The following is a 15,292-nucleotide window of genomic DNA, read 5'->3' as shown; positions in this document are numbered from 1 at the left end:
GAGGAGATCAGCGAACCTCCATTCACTGATCCCCTCCCTGTACTATGGGACGCGTATTGCATCACTTCCGGTCCCTGAGCTGTCATTGCTCGGCTCCTGAAGCCTGTGATCTGAGCTTGAATAGTTTATTTGGAGTGTAAAGGTGACACTAGGGGTCTTTTGGACCCCCAGCATCACCTTAAAGAGAACCTGTCACCACCAATCTGCTATCACATGGGGAGCTTGTATAGCAATTAAAGTAAAGTTAAAAAAAACAAAACAGTTTTTTAAATTAATATTAATATAAAAATTTAATTAAACTAATATTACATAAAATAAATGTAAAAATAATGTAAAAATGTTTTTAAGTCCCCCGTGAGCATACGTGTCTTCGCGTAAACACGCGTTTGGTGCGCCTACATATGAAAACGACGATCGCGCTACACATGTTGGGTATCGCCGCGCACGCCGGAGTGATTTTTGCGTATCTCTAAACTGATGACCTGTGGGGGCTTTTAAAGCGTCGTCTATGGACTTTTTTGGGGTACTGAATTTTGTCGCGGTTCCACGGACGCACGCAATTTTTAACCCGGGCATGTTGGGTATCTATTTACTCGTTGTAACCTCATCTTTTATATATATTTTTTTTTTAAATGGGTATTTCATTGTGTTTTGGGGCCACATATCAGCCGGAGCCATGTCCTTTAGGGCCCTTCACACCGCAGCGTTGTTCTAAATGCACGGTATTGTGTGGTTGCAGTGCGCACCTAGCGTGCGGTACCGCGTGCTCGCTGAGTTGCATCACCATTTATATGAATGGCACCCCAATGCACCTCCCGGCGCATTGGGGTGCCGTCTTTGTAACACAGCTCGGCGCATGTTACGGAAATATCGGGCGTTGGTGTGGTGAAAGAACCAGGGAGTGATCAGTCTGCTGCGGGCAGGAGGAAGCATTTCCTCAGTCTCCCCTCCCCCAGTGATCTCTCAGGCTGTACATTGTAACTTTGTAGAAAGTCACATTGGGAACAGTGAGGGAACGCAGGGAACACTGAGGGAACGCAGGTAACATGGAGGGAACACAGGAAAAAGTGAGTGAACACAGGGAACACTGAGGGAACACGGAGGGAACGCAGGGAACACGGAAGGAACGCAGGACACACTGAGGGAACGCAGGGAACACTGAGGGAACGCAGGACACACTGAGGGGACAGTGAGGGAACGCAGGGAACACTGAGGGAACGCAGGGAACACTGAGGAACGCAGTCAACACTGAGGGAACACGGAGGGAACGCAGGACACACGGAGGGAACGCAGGGAACATGGAGGGAACGCAGGACACACGGAGGGAACGCAGGACACACGGAGGGAACGCTGACAGGGACACACATGTGATCACTTCTACATACCACCCAGACATGACACTGACAGGACTTGTCTCCCTGCAGGAGGTGATGTCCCTGGACAGGAAGGAGCGGTCCAGGATGGCAGAGGACAGTTCCAGCGCCAGCAGTGGATCGCCCACCCCCGGGGACACGCTGCCCTGGAACCTTTCCAAGAACCAGCGGGTCAAGAGGTCTTCCTCCACCTCCGGTAGCGGCACCGTGCTGGACGCGGCAGAGAGAGCGGTTATTCGGATCGCAGGTCAGAACGCATTTTATATGAATGGTCACTTCAAATCATTGCGTGCGTTTATATGATCACCTTAATCTGAACTCCGGGCGGGCCAGGGATGGTCAGGCTGAGGAGGAAAGAGCTAGATGATGCTGGACGTCCTCCAGCCAGGAAATGAGGCGGGCTCAGTGTGACTCTCTGCAGCTTCTAATGCACATTGTGAGGCGCTCACAACTGTGCAAGACTGAAGGGAGGCCAGAGGTCAGATAGAAGACTGAAGGGAAGGACGGAGGTCAGATAGAAGACTGAAGGGAAGGACGGAGGTCAGATAGAAGACTGAAGGGAAGGACGGAGGTCAGATAGAAGACTGAAGGGAAGGACGGAGGTCAGATAGAAGACTGAAGGGAAGGACGGAGGTCAGATAGAAGACTGAAGGGAAGGACGGAGGTCAGATAGAAGACTGAAGGGAAGGACGGAGGTCAGATAGAAGACTGAAGGGAAGGACGGAGGTCAGATAGAAGACTGAAGGGAAGGACGGAGGTCAGATAGAAGACTGAAGGGAAGGACGGAGGTCAGATAGAAGACTGAAGGGAAGGACGGAGGTCAGATAGAAGACTGAAGGGAAGGACGGAGGTCAGATAGAAGACTGAAGGGAAGGACGGAGGTCAGATAGAAGACTGAAGGGAAGGACGGAGGTCAGATAGAAGACTGAAGGGAAGGACGGAGGTCAGATAGAAGACTGAAGGGAAGGACGGAGGTCAGATAGAAGACTGAAGGGAAGGACGGAGGTCAGATAGAAGACTGAAGGGAAGGACGGAGGTCAGATAGAAGACTGAAGGGAAGGACGGAGGTCAGATAGAAGACTGAAGGGAAGGACGGAGGTCAGATAGAAGACTGAAGGGAAGGACGGAGGTCAGATAGAAGACTGAAGGGAAGGACGGAGGTCAGATAGAAGACTGAAGGGAAGGACGGAGGTCAGATAGAAGACTGAAGGGAAGGACGGAGGTCAGATAGAAGACTGAAGGGAAGGACGGAGGTCAGATAGAAGACTGAAGGGAAGGACGGAGGTCAGATAGAAGACTGAAGGGAAGGACGGAGGTCAGATAGAAGACTGAAGGGAAGGACGGAGGTCAGATAGAAGACTGAAGGGAAGGACGGAGGTCAGATAGAAGACTGAAGGGAAGGACGGAGGTCAGATAGAAGACTGAAGGGAAGGACGGAGGTCAGATAGAAGACTGAAGGGAAGGACGGAGGTCAGATAGAAGACTGAAGGGAAGGACGGAGGTCAGATAGAAGACTGAAGGGAAGGACGGAGGTCAGATAGAAGACTGAAGGGAAGGACGGAGGTCAGATAGAAGACTGAAGGGAAGGACGGAGGTCAGATAGAAGACTGAAGGGAAGGACGGAGGTCAGATAGAAGACTGAAGGGAAGGACGGAGGTCAGATAGAAGACTGAAGGGAAGGACGGAGGTCAGATAGAAGACTGAAGGGAAGGACGGAGGTCAGATAGAAGACTGAAGGGAAGGACGGAGGTCAGATAGAAGACTGAAGGGAAGGACGGAGGTCAGATAGAAGACTGAAGGGAAGGACGGAGGTCAGATAGAAGACTGAAGGGAAGGACGGAGGTCAGATAGAAGACTGAAGGGAAGGACGGAGGTCAGATAGAAGACTGAAGGGAAGGACGGAGGTCAGATAGAAGACTGAAGGGAAGGACGGAGGTCAGATAGAAGACTGAAGGGAAGGACGGAGGTCAGATAGAAGACTGAAGGGAAGGACGGAGGTCAGATAGAAGACTGAAGGGAAGGACGGAGGTCAGATAGAAGACTGAAGGGAAGGACGGAGGTCAGATAGAAGACTGAAGGGAAGGACGGAGGTCAGATAGAAGACTGAAGGGAAGGACGGAGGTCAGATAGAAGACTGAAGGGAAGGACGGAGGTCAGATAGAAGACTGAAGGGAAGGACGGAGGTCAGATAGAAGACTGAAGGGAAGGACGGAGGTCAGATAGAAGACTGAAGGGAAGGACGGAGGTCAGATAGAAGACTGAAGGGAAGGACGGAGGTCAGATAGAAGACTGAAGGGAAGGACGGAGGTCAGATAGAAGACTGAAGGGAAGGACGGAGGTCAGATAGAAGACTGAAGGGAAGGACGGAGGTCAGATAGAAGACTGAAGGGAAGGACGGAGGTCAGATAGAAGACTGAAGGGAAAGACGGAGGTCAGATAGAAGACTGAAGGGAAGGCCGGAGGTCAGATAGAAGACTGAAGGGAGGGTGGAGGTCAGCTAGTAGACTGAAGGGAAGGCCGGAGGTCAGATAGAAGACTGAAGGGAAGGACGGAGGTCAGATAGAAAACTGAAGGGAGGCCGGAGGTCAGATAGAAGACTGAAGGGAGGCCGGAGGTCAGATATAGGTTTTCTCTGCTCCATACATTGTAATGTGATTATTATGGTGTTTATGCTATTGATTGATCGGCGATTGATTCGTTTTGTCTGATTGATGGTGAATATTGATGTGTTGCTGGTTTCCTCTTCTGATCGGTGATTCGTCGGCCTGCTCTGTGTATCATGTGACGGATTCTAGTGGCTGACACATTGGGACGGTGTGCGGGGGTTTTAGTTCTGTAGGGTGATGCCAGACGGGGGGTGGGGCAGGAAGATGGCGGATTGTCACCAGCATGCTGGCAGATGTTTGGTTTTCATGTTCTGGATTCTGATTGGCTCAGAGGTGGTCGGTTATAGCGATATCGGTCAGATATGTATGTGCTGTGTCTGTGCATTGATTTATTGCTGTTCCTCTGATGATCCCCCTGCTCCTGTGTATGGCTCGCTGCCTCTTACAGACAGCCTGATGGTGGAATATGGCATCCCCGGCAATGTTCCCAGAGCACAAGTTGTGTGTCTGAGGACTGAATTCTCACATAGAGCTACCTGAATGTGTGCTTCTATTAGCTTCTGGGTATCCCAGCGGCAGGGAGGGAGGGGCAACGCTGGGAGCCAATCAGAGCTCTATGGTTATGCACTTATCAGCAGACATACAGGAGGGGAGAGAGATAAGTCACCAGTGTCTGCTTCTCCTCCATCGTCCAATCACAGGCCGGGGGGAGTTCAGCATTGTCCAATCACAGGCCTGGAGTTCGGCATTGCCCAATCACAGGCTGGGAGCAGTTCAGCATTGCCCAATCACAGGCCGGGAGCAGTTCAGCATTGTCCAATCACAGGCTGGCAGCAGTTCAGCATTGTCCAATCACAGGCCTGGAGTTCAGCATTGTCCAATCACAGGCTGGGAGCAGTTCAGCATTATCCAATCACAGGCCGGGAGGAGTTCAGCATTGTCCAATCACAGGCTGGGATGAGTTCAGCATTGTCCAATCACAGCAGGTAGATATGTAACAAATGAATGAATAGGAATTTCCCGTGCTCCTCGGCGCCATCTACTGGTGGTTAAGCAGTGTGAACGGCATTCTCCGAGCTTTATGCTGAGTGAAAGGTTTATACATCAGCCCCATAATATCCGCTCATCCCTGCCCCTATAGATCCCTACCGCTAATCAGGACATGACAGGTTCTCTTTAAAGATGAACTCCCCCTCCAATCTCCCCTCGTCCCCCCCATTCTGTGTGATGGGAGGTCAGAGGAGCGTACGCCGTATCTCCGGGAGAGGATCACGTCCCCGCCATTCCGGACGTCTGTTCATCATCATCACTCCGGAGTTCCGCCGATAATGAAAAGGACGTTTGAGTGGCGCGATCCCGGAGAACGTCCGGAATATCGCCGTGACGTCTCCCCCTCCCGGGATCCGTCATTTTATTCCATCTACGGGGCTGTTTTTAAACGTTACACCAGATTCACGCAACTTTCACCCAAGATGTACACATTTTCTAGTGGGAAAAGGGTGAATCCTGGGGGAAAGTCGGGTGAAAACAGCTGTGAAGATCACACGCACCATGTGAAGGAATGTCTGGCGGTGGCGCGCTCTTCCCGCAGTGTCCAGCAGATGGCAGCATTGGGACGGGTTCACTCCATACAAGCGGGGATCATTCGCCCTCTCCGGTCACATGACCCTGCGGAAGGATACAATGTATCCATAGGAATCTCTGCGGTCACCGCCGGTATAGATCGGGTTCACCGCGGACTGCAGGAGACATCAGAGGAGGAGTGCTCTGTACCAGGCAAAAGCGCCCGCAGGGTCCCGCACCCAGCGCAGTCGGCCTGCTTTCTGATTGGGCGGCTCTACTTGATCCAGCGCATCATGTGACTGATTTAAATATTTTTCGGTGTAGGTTGGGCACTGAAAAGGTTAACACACCTGAGTTATGAGAATAGATTGCCCAGCATGTTCTCAGTTCTCCCTGTCTGGGGGGGGGTCAAGCAGTATGTGGTATCTAATGGGCCCCCCAAGCCATGGTGGGGGTCTAATGGGCCTCCAAAGCAAGGTGGTATCTAATGGGCCCCCAAAGCCAAGGTGGTATCTAATGGGCCCCCAAAGCCAAGGTGGTATAGAATCTTCCCACACTCGGGGCCCCGGGGGACGTGGGAGGGAGGAGGGGGGGTCAGAGAACCCCCTATATGGCATCCGGTGCGGTCATTGCCGTAGTGTGTCAGGGAATCCACCGCGTAAGTACAATGTAACACTTCATTTCAGTTTCAGTGGAGGGAGATTTCACATGACTTCCTGTCCTGGTGACACAACAGGAAGTGAGAGGAATCCTCTCCAGAGTGGTGGGAAATCCCATCTTGGTCAGTTGTCATTCTAAGATATACAAGTGACAAAGTGGAAACTGTAACTCCGCCCACAGAAACTTTCATCCAATCATATTCCATCTAAATATATTTCTCTCTGTGGTTAGGCGATCTCTCCGCATGTTCGGGGCAATGGGTCCCGCCATTGCCGGGAGGGTCCGCTCTGGTAGTAGACGGGCCGGGTGTCGTGTATGTTGAAGATTCTGTCACTTGGTGGAAGGAATGAAATGTATTTGTACATCCGGACAGACCAGTCTGGGGGCCCCAAGGGGCCCCGTGTGCTCTGACCGCTCATCCGTACAGACGAGCCCTGAGACACCAGGCACACGCTTGCTGAAAGCTGCACACAGCGCGGGGATAACCCGAATATCAGGTGTGATCCTGAGGAGAAGATACTACATATGGTGTACACACACACAGAGCATACACATGCCATATACACATACAGAGTATACACAGTGTACATACACACAGAGCATACACAGTGTACATACACACAGAACATACGCATGTCATACACACAGAGCATAGACATACAGAGCATACACACACACAGCATACACATGTCATATACACACACAGCATACACATACAGAGCATACACAATGTACACACAGAGCATACACATGTCATATACACACAGTGTACATACACAAAGAGCATACACAATGTACATACACACAGAGCATACACAATGTATATACACACAGAGCATACACATGTCATATACACACAGAGCATACACAGTGTACATACACACAGAGCATACACAATGTACATACACACAGAACATACGCATGTCATACACACAGAGCATAGACATACAGAGCATACACACACACAGCATACACATGTCATATACACACACAGCATACACATACAGAGCATACACAATGTACACACAGAGCATACACATGTCATATACACACAGTGTACATACACAAAGAGCATACACAATGTACATACACACAGAGCATACACAATGTACACACACAGAGCATACACAATGTACATACACACAGAGCATACACAATGTATATACACACAGAGCATACACATGTCATATACACACAGAGCATACACAGTGTACATACACACAGAGCATACACAATGTACACACACAGAGCATACACAATGTACATACACACAGAGCATACACAATGTACACACACACAGCATACACAGTGTACACACACACACAGAGCGTACACAAGGTATAAATACACAGACTGTACACATTATATATACACACATAGCGTACATGAAGTATACAGAGAGAGCATACACGTTATATACACACACAGCAGGTATACACGTACATATGGTGCGTGTTACATGTGACGGTTCTCCATAAGTGGCTGCAGACGTTTCCTGGCTCCCTCTTCCTCTCTCTGTAACAACCGCCGACATTAATGTACATAACGCGAAACATAAACCGCGCATTCTGCAGAGACGCGTACCATTGTGAACATGGAATACTATCATTGGTCAGAGCGGGCTCACTCCTCTGCGGACGCACGTTGACGCGCACCGACGCACATTATAAAGCGCGTTACAATAGGAACACATTCTCCCCTGTGCGTTTTGCGTATATGTGACGATTGCGCACTTTGACCCGCGTTTGTGAAACACGTAAAAAAATGCAAAACGCACTAGCTGCGCCGTTACGTTAACGGCACCCCAAACGCGGCTGGGCAAACGCCCGTCTTCTCTTCGCGTTTGCACGTGTTAAAGCGCTGGGGTGCGTCGCATTAGGGCGCCTTCTTTGCGCATGAACGTGCGCTGCGTCAGGCAGACGGTTGAGATGAATGCGCTGGCAACAAAGAAACTGGACCTGGCAGCACACCGCATCGCACGTCCATTGGCTTTTTTTTTTCTGAATGGCAGCGCGTCGCGCCAACGCAAGTAACGCACGCTCGCGTTCCTGCAAGCCGCATCTAAAATGTTCTAGAATTTGCTTTAAATAAAGTTTGCTCGGGCCCGGCAGACACGGCCGGGAGTTCTCCACTTGCAGCCGAGGCGCTGCTGGGAAATGTTTTGTAAATTGCTGAGAGTTGTGCGCGGCGTGCACGAAACTGTGGCTGGAATTGGGCGTGCGGAGGTGTCGGCGTGCAGCACTGTGCACAGGCTGGTGTGTGCTGGGCCGGCCCCGCGGCTCTGTGTGCGAGGTTGCAGCAGCTGCTGTTCTCTTGTCACTTTAAGAGGTCGGCCCTGAGGAGTGACCCCGCTGTGGGTTTGGCTCTGCCTGGCTTTTTGGGATCTGACCGAGCATGGGTATGTGTATGAGAGAGAGACAGACACAGGGGGCCAGGGGGAGAGACTGCCTAGCCTGAGAGAGCGCCGGAGAGGAGGGCACAACTTCTGGAGAGAGAGAGAGAGAGAGAGAGACGGGCAAATCTTGAGACAGACGAGAGCTTTCAGAGGAGAGAGAGAGAGAGAGAGAGACTGCTATATTCCTGGGAGAGTTCTATCCCCGGAGAAGAGAGAGCTAGAGTCCAGGAGAGACTGACACGGATATATTGGGGTGACGGGGAGAGACTGACATGGATATATTGAGGTGACGGGGAGAGACTGACACGGATATATCGGGGTGACGGGGAGAGGAGAGAGACTGACACGGATATATCGGGGAGGAGAGAGACTGACACGGATATATTGGGGAGAAGAGAGACTGACACGGATATATCGGGGTGACGGGGAGAGACTGACACGGATATATTGGGGTGACGGGGAGAGACTGACACGGATATATTGGGGTGACGGGGAGAGACTGACACGGATATATTGGGGTGACGGTGAGAGACTGACACGGATATATTGGGGTGACGGGGAGAGGAGAGACTGACACGGATATATCGGGGTGACGGGGAGAGGACAGAGGCAGACGGCAGTCTCGCTGACAGGTGAACGAGCCATGGCTAGCTTTAATTTGCCGCACTTGCCCCCCGGCGCAGAGGAGAAGGACTTCATCCAGGCGTACGAAGACGTCCGAGAGAAGTATAAAGGTAATTTCCTTCAATTATCTCTTCATGTGTCATCACCTGTCCTGGAACTGAAGGGTTAAGGGGGGGGGGGGTGTCACGGCCCCCCAAGTACGCTAAGGGGGGGGGCGGACAGGCTCCCCAATACCCCAATACGCAGCTATACATTGTCATGGGACATACCTGGCTGGCAGGTGACACTCCGCACAGTGACACTGCTCGCTCTCCGGGGCAAGGGTCATATGGAGATCAATACAGGAGGGCAGGACACAGGGGCTGTACTGTACAGAGACACACATGAAGAGGAGAGACTGCTATGTATAGAAGAGACTGCTGTGTATATGTGAGACTGTACTGTATAGAAGAGACTGCTATGTATATATGAGACTGCACTGTACAGAAGAGACTGCTGTGTATGTATGAGACTGTACAGTATAGAAGAGACTGCTATGTGTATATGAGACTGCTGTGTATGTATGAGACTGTACTGTATAGAAGAGACTGCTATGTATAGAGGAGACTGCACTGTACAGAAGAGACTGCTGTGTATAGAGGAGACTGTACTGTATAGAAGAGACTTCTGTGTATATGAGACTGCTGTGTATGTATGAGACTGTACTGTTTATGTGAGACTGTACTGTATAGAAGAGACTGCAATGTATATATGAGACTGCACTGTACAGAAGAGACTGCTGTGTATGTATGAGACTGTACTGTATAGAAGTGACTGCTCTGTGTATAGAGGAGACTGTACTGTACAGAAGAGACTGCTGTGTATATGAAACTGTACTGTATAGGAGACTGCTATGTATATATATGTATGAGACTGCTATTTATACACGTATATATGAGACTGTACTGTATAGAAGATACTGCCATGTATACACGTATATGAGACTGCTCTGTGTATATGAGACTGTACTGTACAGGAGACTGCTCTGTGTATATGAGACTGTACTGTATAGAAGAGACTGCTATGGTATATGAGACTGTACTGTATAGAAGAGACTGCTATGTGTATATGAGACTGTACTGTACAGGAGAGTATTGAAGGACCCCGGAGCGGGAGTTGTATACAGTCAGTACATAGCAGTCTCTCTCTCGGTATACAGGAGACGCTCTTTCACATGTTTTCCATTCATTGTACAACTCCACGGAGTATGTTGGCGTGTTATAAATCTGAGGTTTCTCTGTGTCCCCTCGATGGGAAGTGATGTCGGTGGGGTAGAGGTGACCCCCCGAGAGGAGGATTTGGGGCGCAGGCCGGTGTCACATGTGCTGGGACGGGGCCGCCAGGAAGTGACATTTGGTTCTGGTTTGGCTGATGGGGATCCGGGCCCAGCCGTCCGGCACCGCGTGCTGAGAGCCAGACGGCGGGAATGAAATATAAATAGCGCCATTACTGGAAGCGAGGAGCAGCTGTGTGACCGGAGCGGAGTACAACGCCGGGGTGCGGAGTCCACACATCGATCATATCCGGGGGGGGGGACATGGAAAGTGTCTGTGGTACCCACTGCGTCCAATCACAGCGTCCAATCACAGCGCAGCACACATATCAGGGAAGGAGAATTCTTATCAGGACATTGTAACAATCATCACGGATAATGTTTCTCATCCAATAATCTGCCCGTGTGTGTCATCGCAGATACTGAATGGTCAGGATGACAGGGGCCACACTGGCTCTTCAGGGGCCGTCCCCATTGTGATGGTCACCTATCACGGTCATTATACATACACACACACATACACACACACACATGCATACACACACACACATACACACACACACACACACACATGCATACATACACACACATGCATACACACATGCATACACACATATATACACACACAGACATACATACATACATACATACACACATACACATATACACATACAAACACACATACACACACACACACATACATACACACACACACATATACACATACAAACACAACAACTATGTAGTAGAAGGGCCGGCCTGGCTCGATACTAAGGCCCCATTCACACTTGGCGATTCGCAAATCACTCGTTTGTCGCTCGATTTGCATTTTGCATGATATCGCGCAAATGCTTGCATTGAAAAGCATTGAATCGCGGCAAAATCCGCTCCAAAAAGGGTCCTGCTGTAGCGACGCACGACTCGCGACAGCAGGACCCTTTGCCCCATTGCCTTGCATTGGAGAGCGATATCGCGGGAATTACTGCGCGATAAATCGCTCAGTGTGAACGGGGCCTAAGTGATCGGAGAGATCGGGTCGCTCCTCATATTACACAGTTTTGGTAAATCTGAAGCTGATTGTACAGAGATTGTGGGATCAGATTGTACTGTGTATGGAGTTGAGGAGGGGGAACAATCTCAGGCCATTCTTCACATGTATGTGTGTAATCATCCGTCACTGACAGACTCGTCCTAAGAACACGGAAACGTCCGTTGCAGGAAATGTTTGTGTCAGAAATCAGACGTTGTTATAGGAGGGGAAACCAATCTCCCGAATATCCGAAATATCGCCTGTTTCTGGTCTGAGCCCCTCGGGCCCTCTGAGGTGTTAGTGTGCAGGGACCCTAGGTGAGGAGGTCAGTGGGAACAGCGCTGACATGTGATATCCTCTGTACAGCGCTGAGGTATATGTCAGAGCTATATACAGTATCTGACAGAAGCGAGTACACCCCTCACATGTGTGTAACTATTGGATGATATCATGTCATGTGACGACACAGAAGAAATGACACTTTGCTACAATGTAGAGTAGTGAGTGTGCAGCTTGTATATCAGTGTACAGCTTGTGTATCAGTGTGCAGCTTGTGTATCAGTGTACAGCTTGTGTATCAGTGTGCAGCTTGTGTATCAGTGTGCAGCGTGTGTATCAGTGTGCAGCGTGTGTATCAGTGTGCAGCGTGTGTATCAGTGTGCAGCGTGTGTATCAGTGTGCAGCGTGTGTATCAGTGTGCAGCGTGTGTATCAGTGTGCAGCGTGTGTATCAGTGTGCAGCGTGTGTATCAGTGTGCAGCGTGTGTATCAGTGTGCAGCGTGTGTATCAGTGTGCAGCGTGTGTATCAGTGTACATTTGCTGTCTCCTCCAAATAACTCAACACACGGCCATTAATGTCTAAACCGCTGGCCACAAAAGTGAGTACACCCCTAAGTGAAAATGTCCAAATTGGGCCCAATTAGCCATTTTCCCTCCCCGGTGTCATGTGACTCGTTAGTGTCACAAGGTCTCAGGTGTGTTACATTTGGTGTTCTCGCTCTCACTCTCTCATACCGGTCACTGGAAGTTCAACATGGCACCTCATGGCAAATAACTCTCTGAGGATCTGAAAAAAAGAATTGTTGCTCCACATAAAGATGGCCGCCGCGGCTATAAGAAGATTGCCGAGACCCTGACACTGAGCTGCAGCACGGAGGCCAAGACCATACAGCGGTGTAACAGGACAGGTTCCCCTCAGAACTCGCCTCGCCATGGTCCAGCACAGGAGTTGTGTGCACGTGCTCAGCGTCATATCCAGAGGTTGTCTTTGGGAAATAGACGTATGAGTGCCGCCAGCATTGCTGCAGAGGTTGTGGGGGAGGGGGGGGGTTGTGTGAAATGCCGTCAGATTTTGCGATGACTCGTGAACGAGCAACGTGCGAAGTCTGACGCATCTGTGGGGCCCGGTCTGCTAAGCCGTGCTAGGAAAGCTGGCACAGGACTACTTCTTGTCTGCGAGAGATCTGCCGGTCCGACGTTCACAGATGAGCCGCCATCGCCCGGCCGCCTCCGGATTCACTACTTTCTGATCTTGTAAACTACTGAAGGTGCATTAGTCATGGGAATCCTGAGGAGCATCATGGCAGCCGGGCATTTCCAGTGGCGGCCTCCATGGCAGCCGGGCATTTCCAGTGGCGGCCTCCATGGCAGCCGGGCATTTCCAGTGGCGGCCTCCATGGCAGCCGGGCATTTCCAGTGGCGGCCTCCATGGCAGCTCTTATTGTCACCTTTTATGGGTTGTCACAGCTGGGACCCCGGATCAGGTGACTGGCCGGATTTCTTCCTGTGCGGAGGGGGATCGGAGGGGCCCCATTAGAGGGCTCTGCAATATACAGGAAGGTGCTTTATGGGAAAAGTGGTTCATTTTCAGCAGCAGCAGCAGGCTCTAGAGGTTTCCAATCTCAGAAATGTTCCCATCGAGGGAAGATTGGTCTGCAGGTGATGACGGCCAGAGATCCCAGGAGTGCAGCCGGTGATGTTTATGTTCTGGATACAGACTGGCCTTACCCCTGTATACAGATCGGCCTTACCCCTGTATACAGATCGGCCTTCCACCTGTATATAGACCGGCCTTCCAGCTGTATATAGACCGACACCTTCCCGCTGTATACAGACCAACCTTCCCCCTGTATACAGACCGACCCAACCTTCCTCCTGTATACAGACCACCCCAACCTTCTCTCTGTATAAAGGCCAAGCTTCCCTCTGTATATAGACTGACCTTCCTTCTGTATACAGACCTTTCCTGATCTTCCATCTGTATACAAACCAGCCCTGACCTTCCATCTATATCCAGCCTGGCCCTGACCTTCCATCTATATCCAGCCTGGCCCTGACCTTCCATCTATATTCAGCCTGGCCCTGACCTTCCATCTATATACAGAGTGGCCCTGACCTTCCCTTGTCGGGAAGGTTAGTCTTTATACAGGGGGAAGGCCGGTCAGTGTACAGCAAGAAGGTAGGTCTGTATACAGGGGGAAGTTTGGTTTGTATACAGGGGGTCGATCTGTATAGGGGGGAAGATCAGTCTGTATACAGACCGGCCCCAATCTTCCATCTATACACAGACCAGCCCTGACCTTCCATCTGTATACAGCCTGACTTCGACCTTCCATCCATATACACCCTGGCCCTGACCTTCACTCAGTACACAGACCGGCCCTGACCTTCCCTTGTCGGGAAGGTTGGTCTTTATACAGGGGGACGGTCGGTCTGTATACAAAGGGAAGGTTGGTTTGTATACAGGGGAAGGTCGGTCTGTATACAGGGGGTCAATCTGTATAGTGGGGAAGATCAGTCTGCATACAGACCAGCCCTGACCTTCCATCCGTATACAGCCTGACCTCGACCTTGCATCCATATACAGCCTGGCCCTGACCTTCCCTCAGTACACAGACCGGCCCCGATCTTCCATCTATACACAGACCAGCCCTGACCTTCCATCTGTATACAGGCTGACCTCGACCTTCCATCCATATACAGCCTGGCCCTGACCTTCACTCAGTACACAGACCGGCCCTGACCTTCCCTTGTCGGGAAGGTTGGTCTTTATACAGGGGGACGGTCGGTCTGTATACAAAGGGAAGGTTGGTTTGTATACAGGGGAAGGTCGGTCTGTATACAGGGGGTCAATCTGTATAGTGGGGAAGATCAGTCTGCATACAGACCAGCCCTGACCTTCCATCCGTATACAGCCTGACCTCGACCTTGCATCCATATACAGCCTGGCCCTGACCTTCCCTCAGTACACAGACCGGCCCCGATCTTCCATCTATACACAGACCAGCCCTGACCTTCCATCTGTATACAGGCTGACCTCGACCTTCCATCCATATACAGCCTGGCCCTGACCTTCACTCAGTACACAGACCGGCCCTGACCTTCCCTTGTCGGGAAGGTTGGTCTGTATACAGGGGGAAGGTTGGTCTGTATACAGGGGGAAGGTTGGTTTGTATACAGGGGAAGGTCAGTCTGTATACAGGGGGTCAATCTGTATAGTGGGGAAGATCAGTCTGCATACAGACCAGCCCTGACCTTCCATCCGTATACAGCCTGACCTCGACCTTCCATCCATATACAGCCGGGCCCTGACCTTCCCTCAGTACACAGAACGGCCCCCGATCTTCCATCTGTATATACGGATCATTCAGCAGTTTTCGGTCTCTATGATGATTCACATTTATAAAGCAGAAAATCCTTTCTAAGTGTTCCCGGAGAGGCGGGGGGAGG

The 15,292-nt window shown here is 50.8% G+C and overlaps 1 protein-coding gene across 1 annotated transcript in view; it reads left to right on the top strand.

Annotated features, from left to right (window-relative positions):
* Positions 1-15,292, top strand: part of PLEC (plectin) — a 225,016-nt gene that overhangs the window by 12,502 nt on the left and 197,222 nt on the right. Inside the window, exon 2 of the mRNA XM_018562625.1 lies at positions 1,425-1,620. Within this exon, the coding sequence (XP_018418127.1) occupies positions 1,431-1,620 (190 nt within the window). The 5' untranslated portion in view covers positions 1,425-1,430. The remainder of the gene's footprint in view (positions 1-1,424; positions 1,621-15,292) is intronic.

The sequence above is a fragment of the Nanorana parkeri genome, unplaced genomic scaffold, assembly GCF_000935625.1.
Source record: "Nanorana parkeri isolate BGI_ZX_2015 unplaced genomic scaffold, ASM93562v1 scaffold588, whole genome shotgun sequence".
Classification (NCBI taxonomy): domain Eukaryota; kingdom Metazoa; phylum Chordata; class Amphibia; order Anura; family Dicroglossidae; genus Nanorana; species Nanorana parkeri.
The sequence above is the reverse complement of the archived record's forward strand: the minus strand, read 5'-3'. Positions and strand labels throughout refer to the sequence as shown.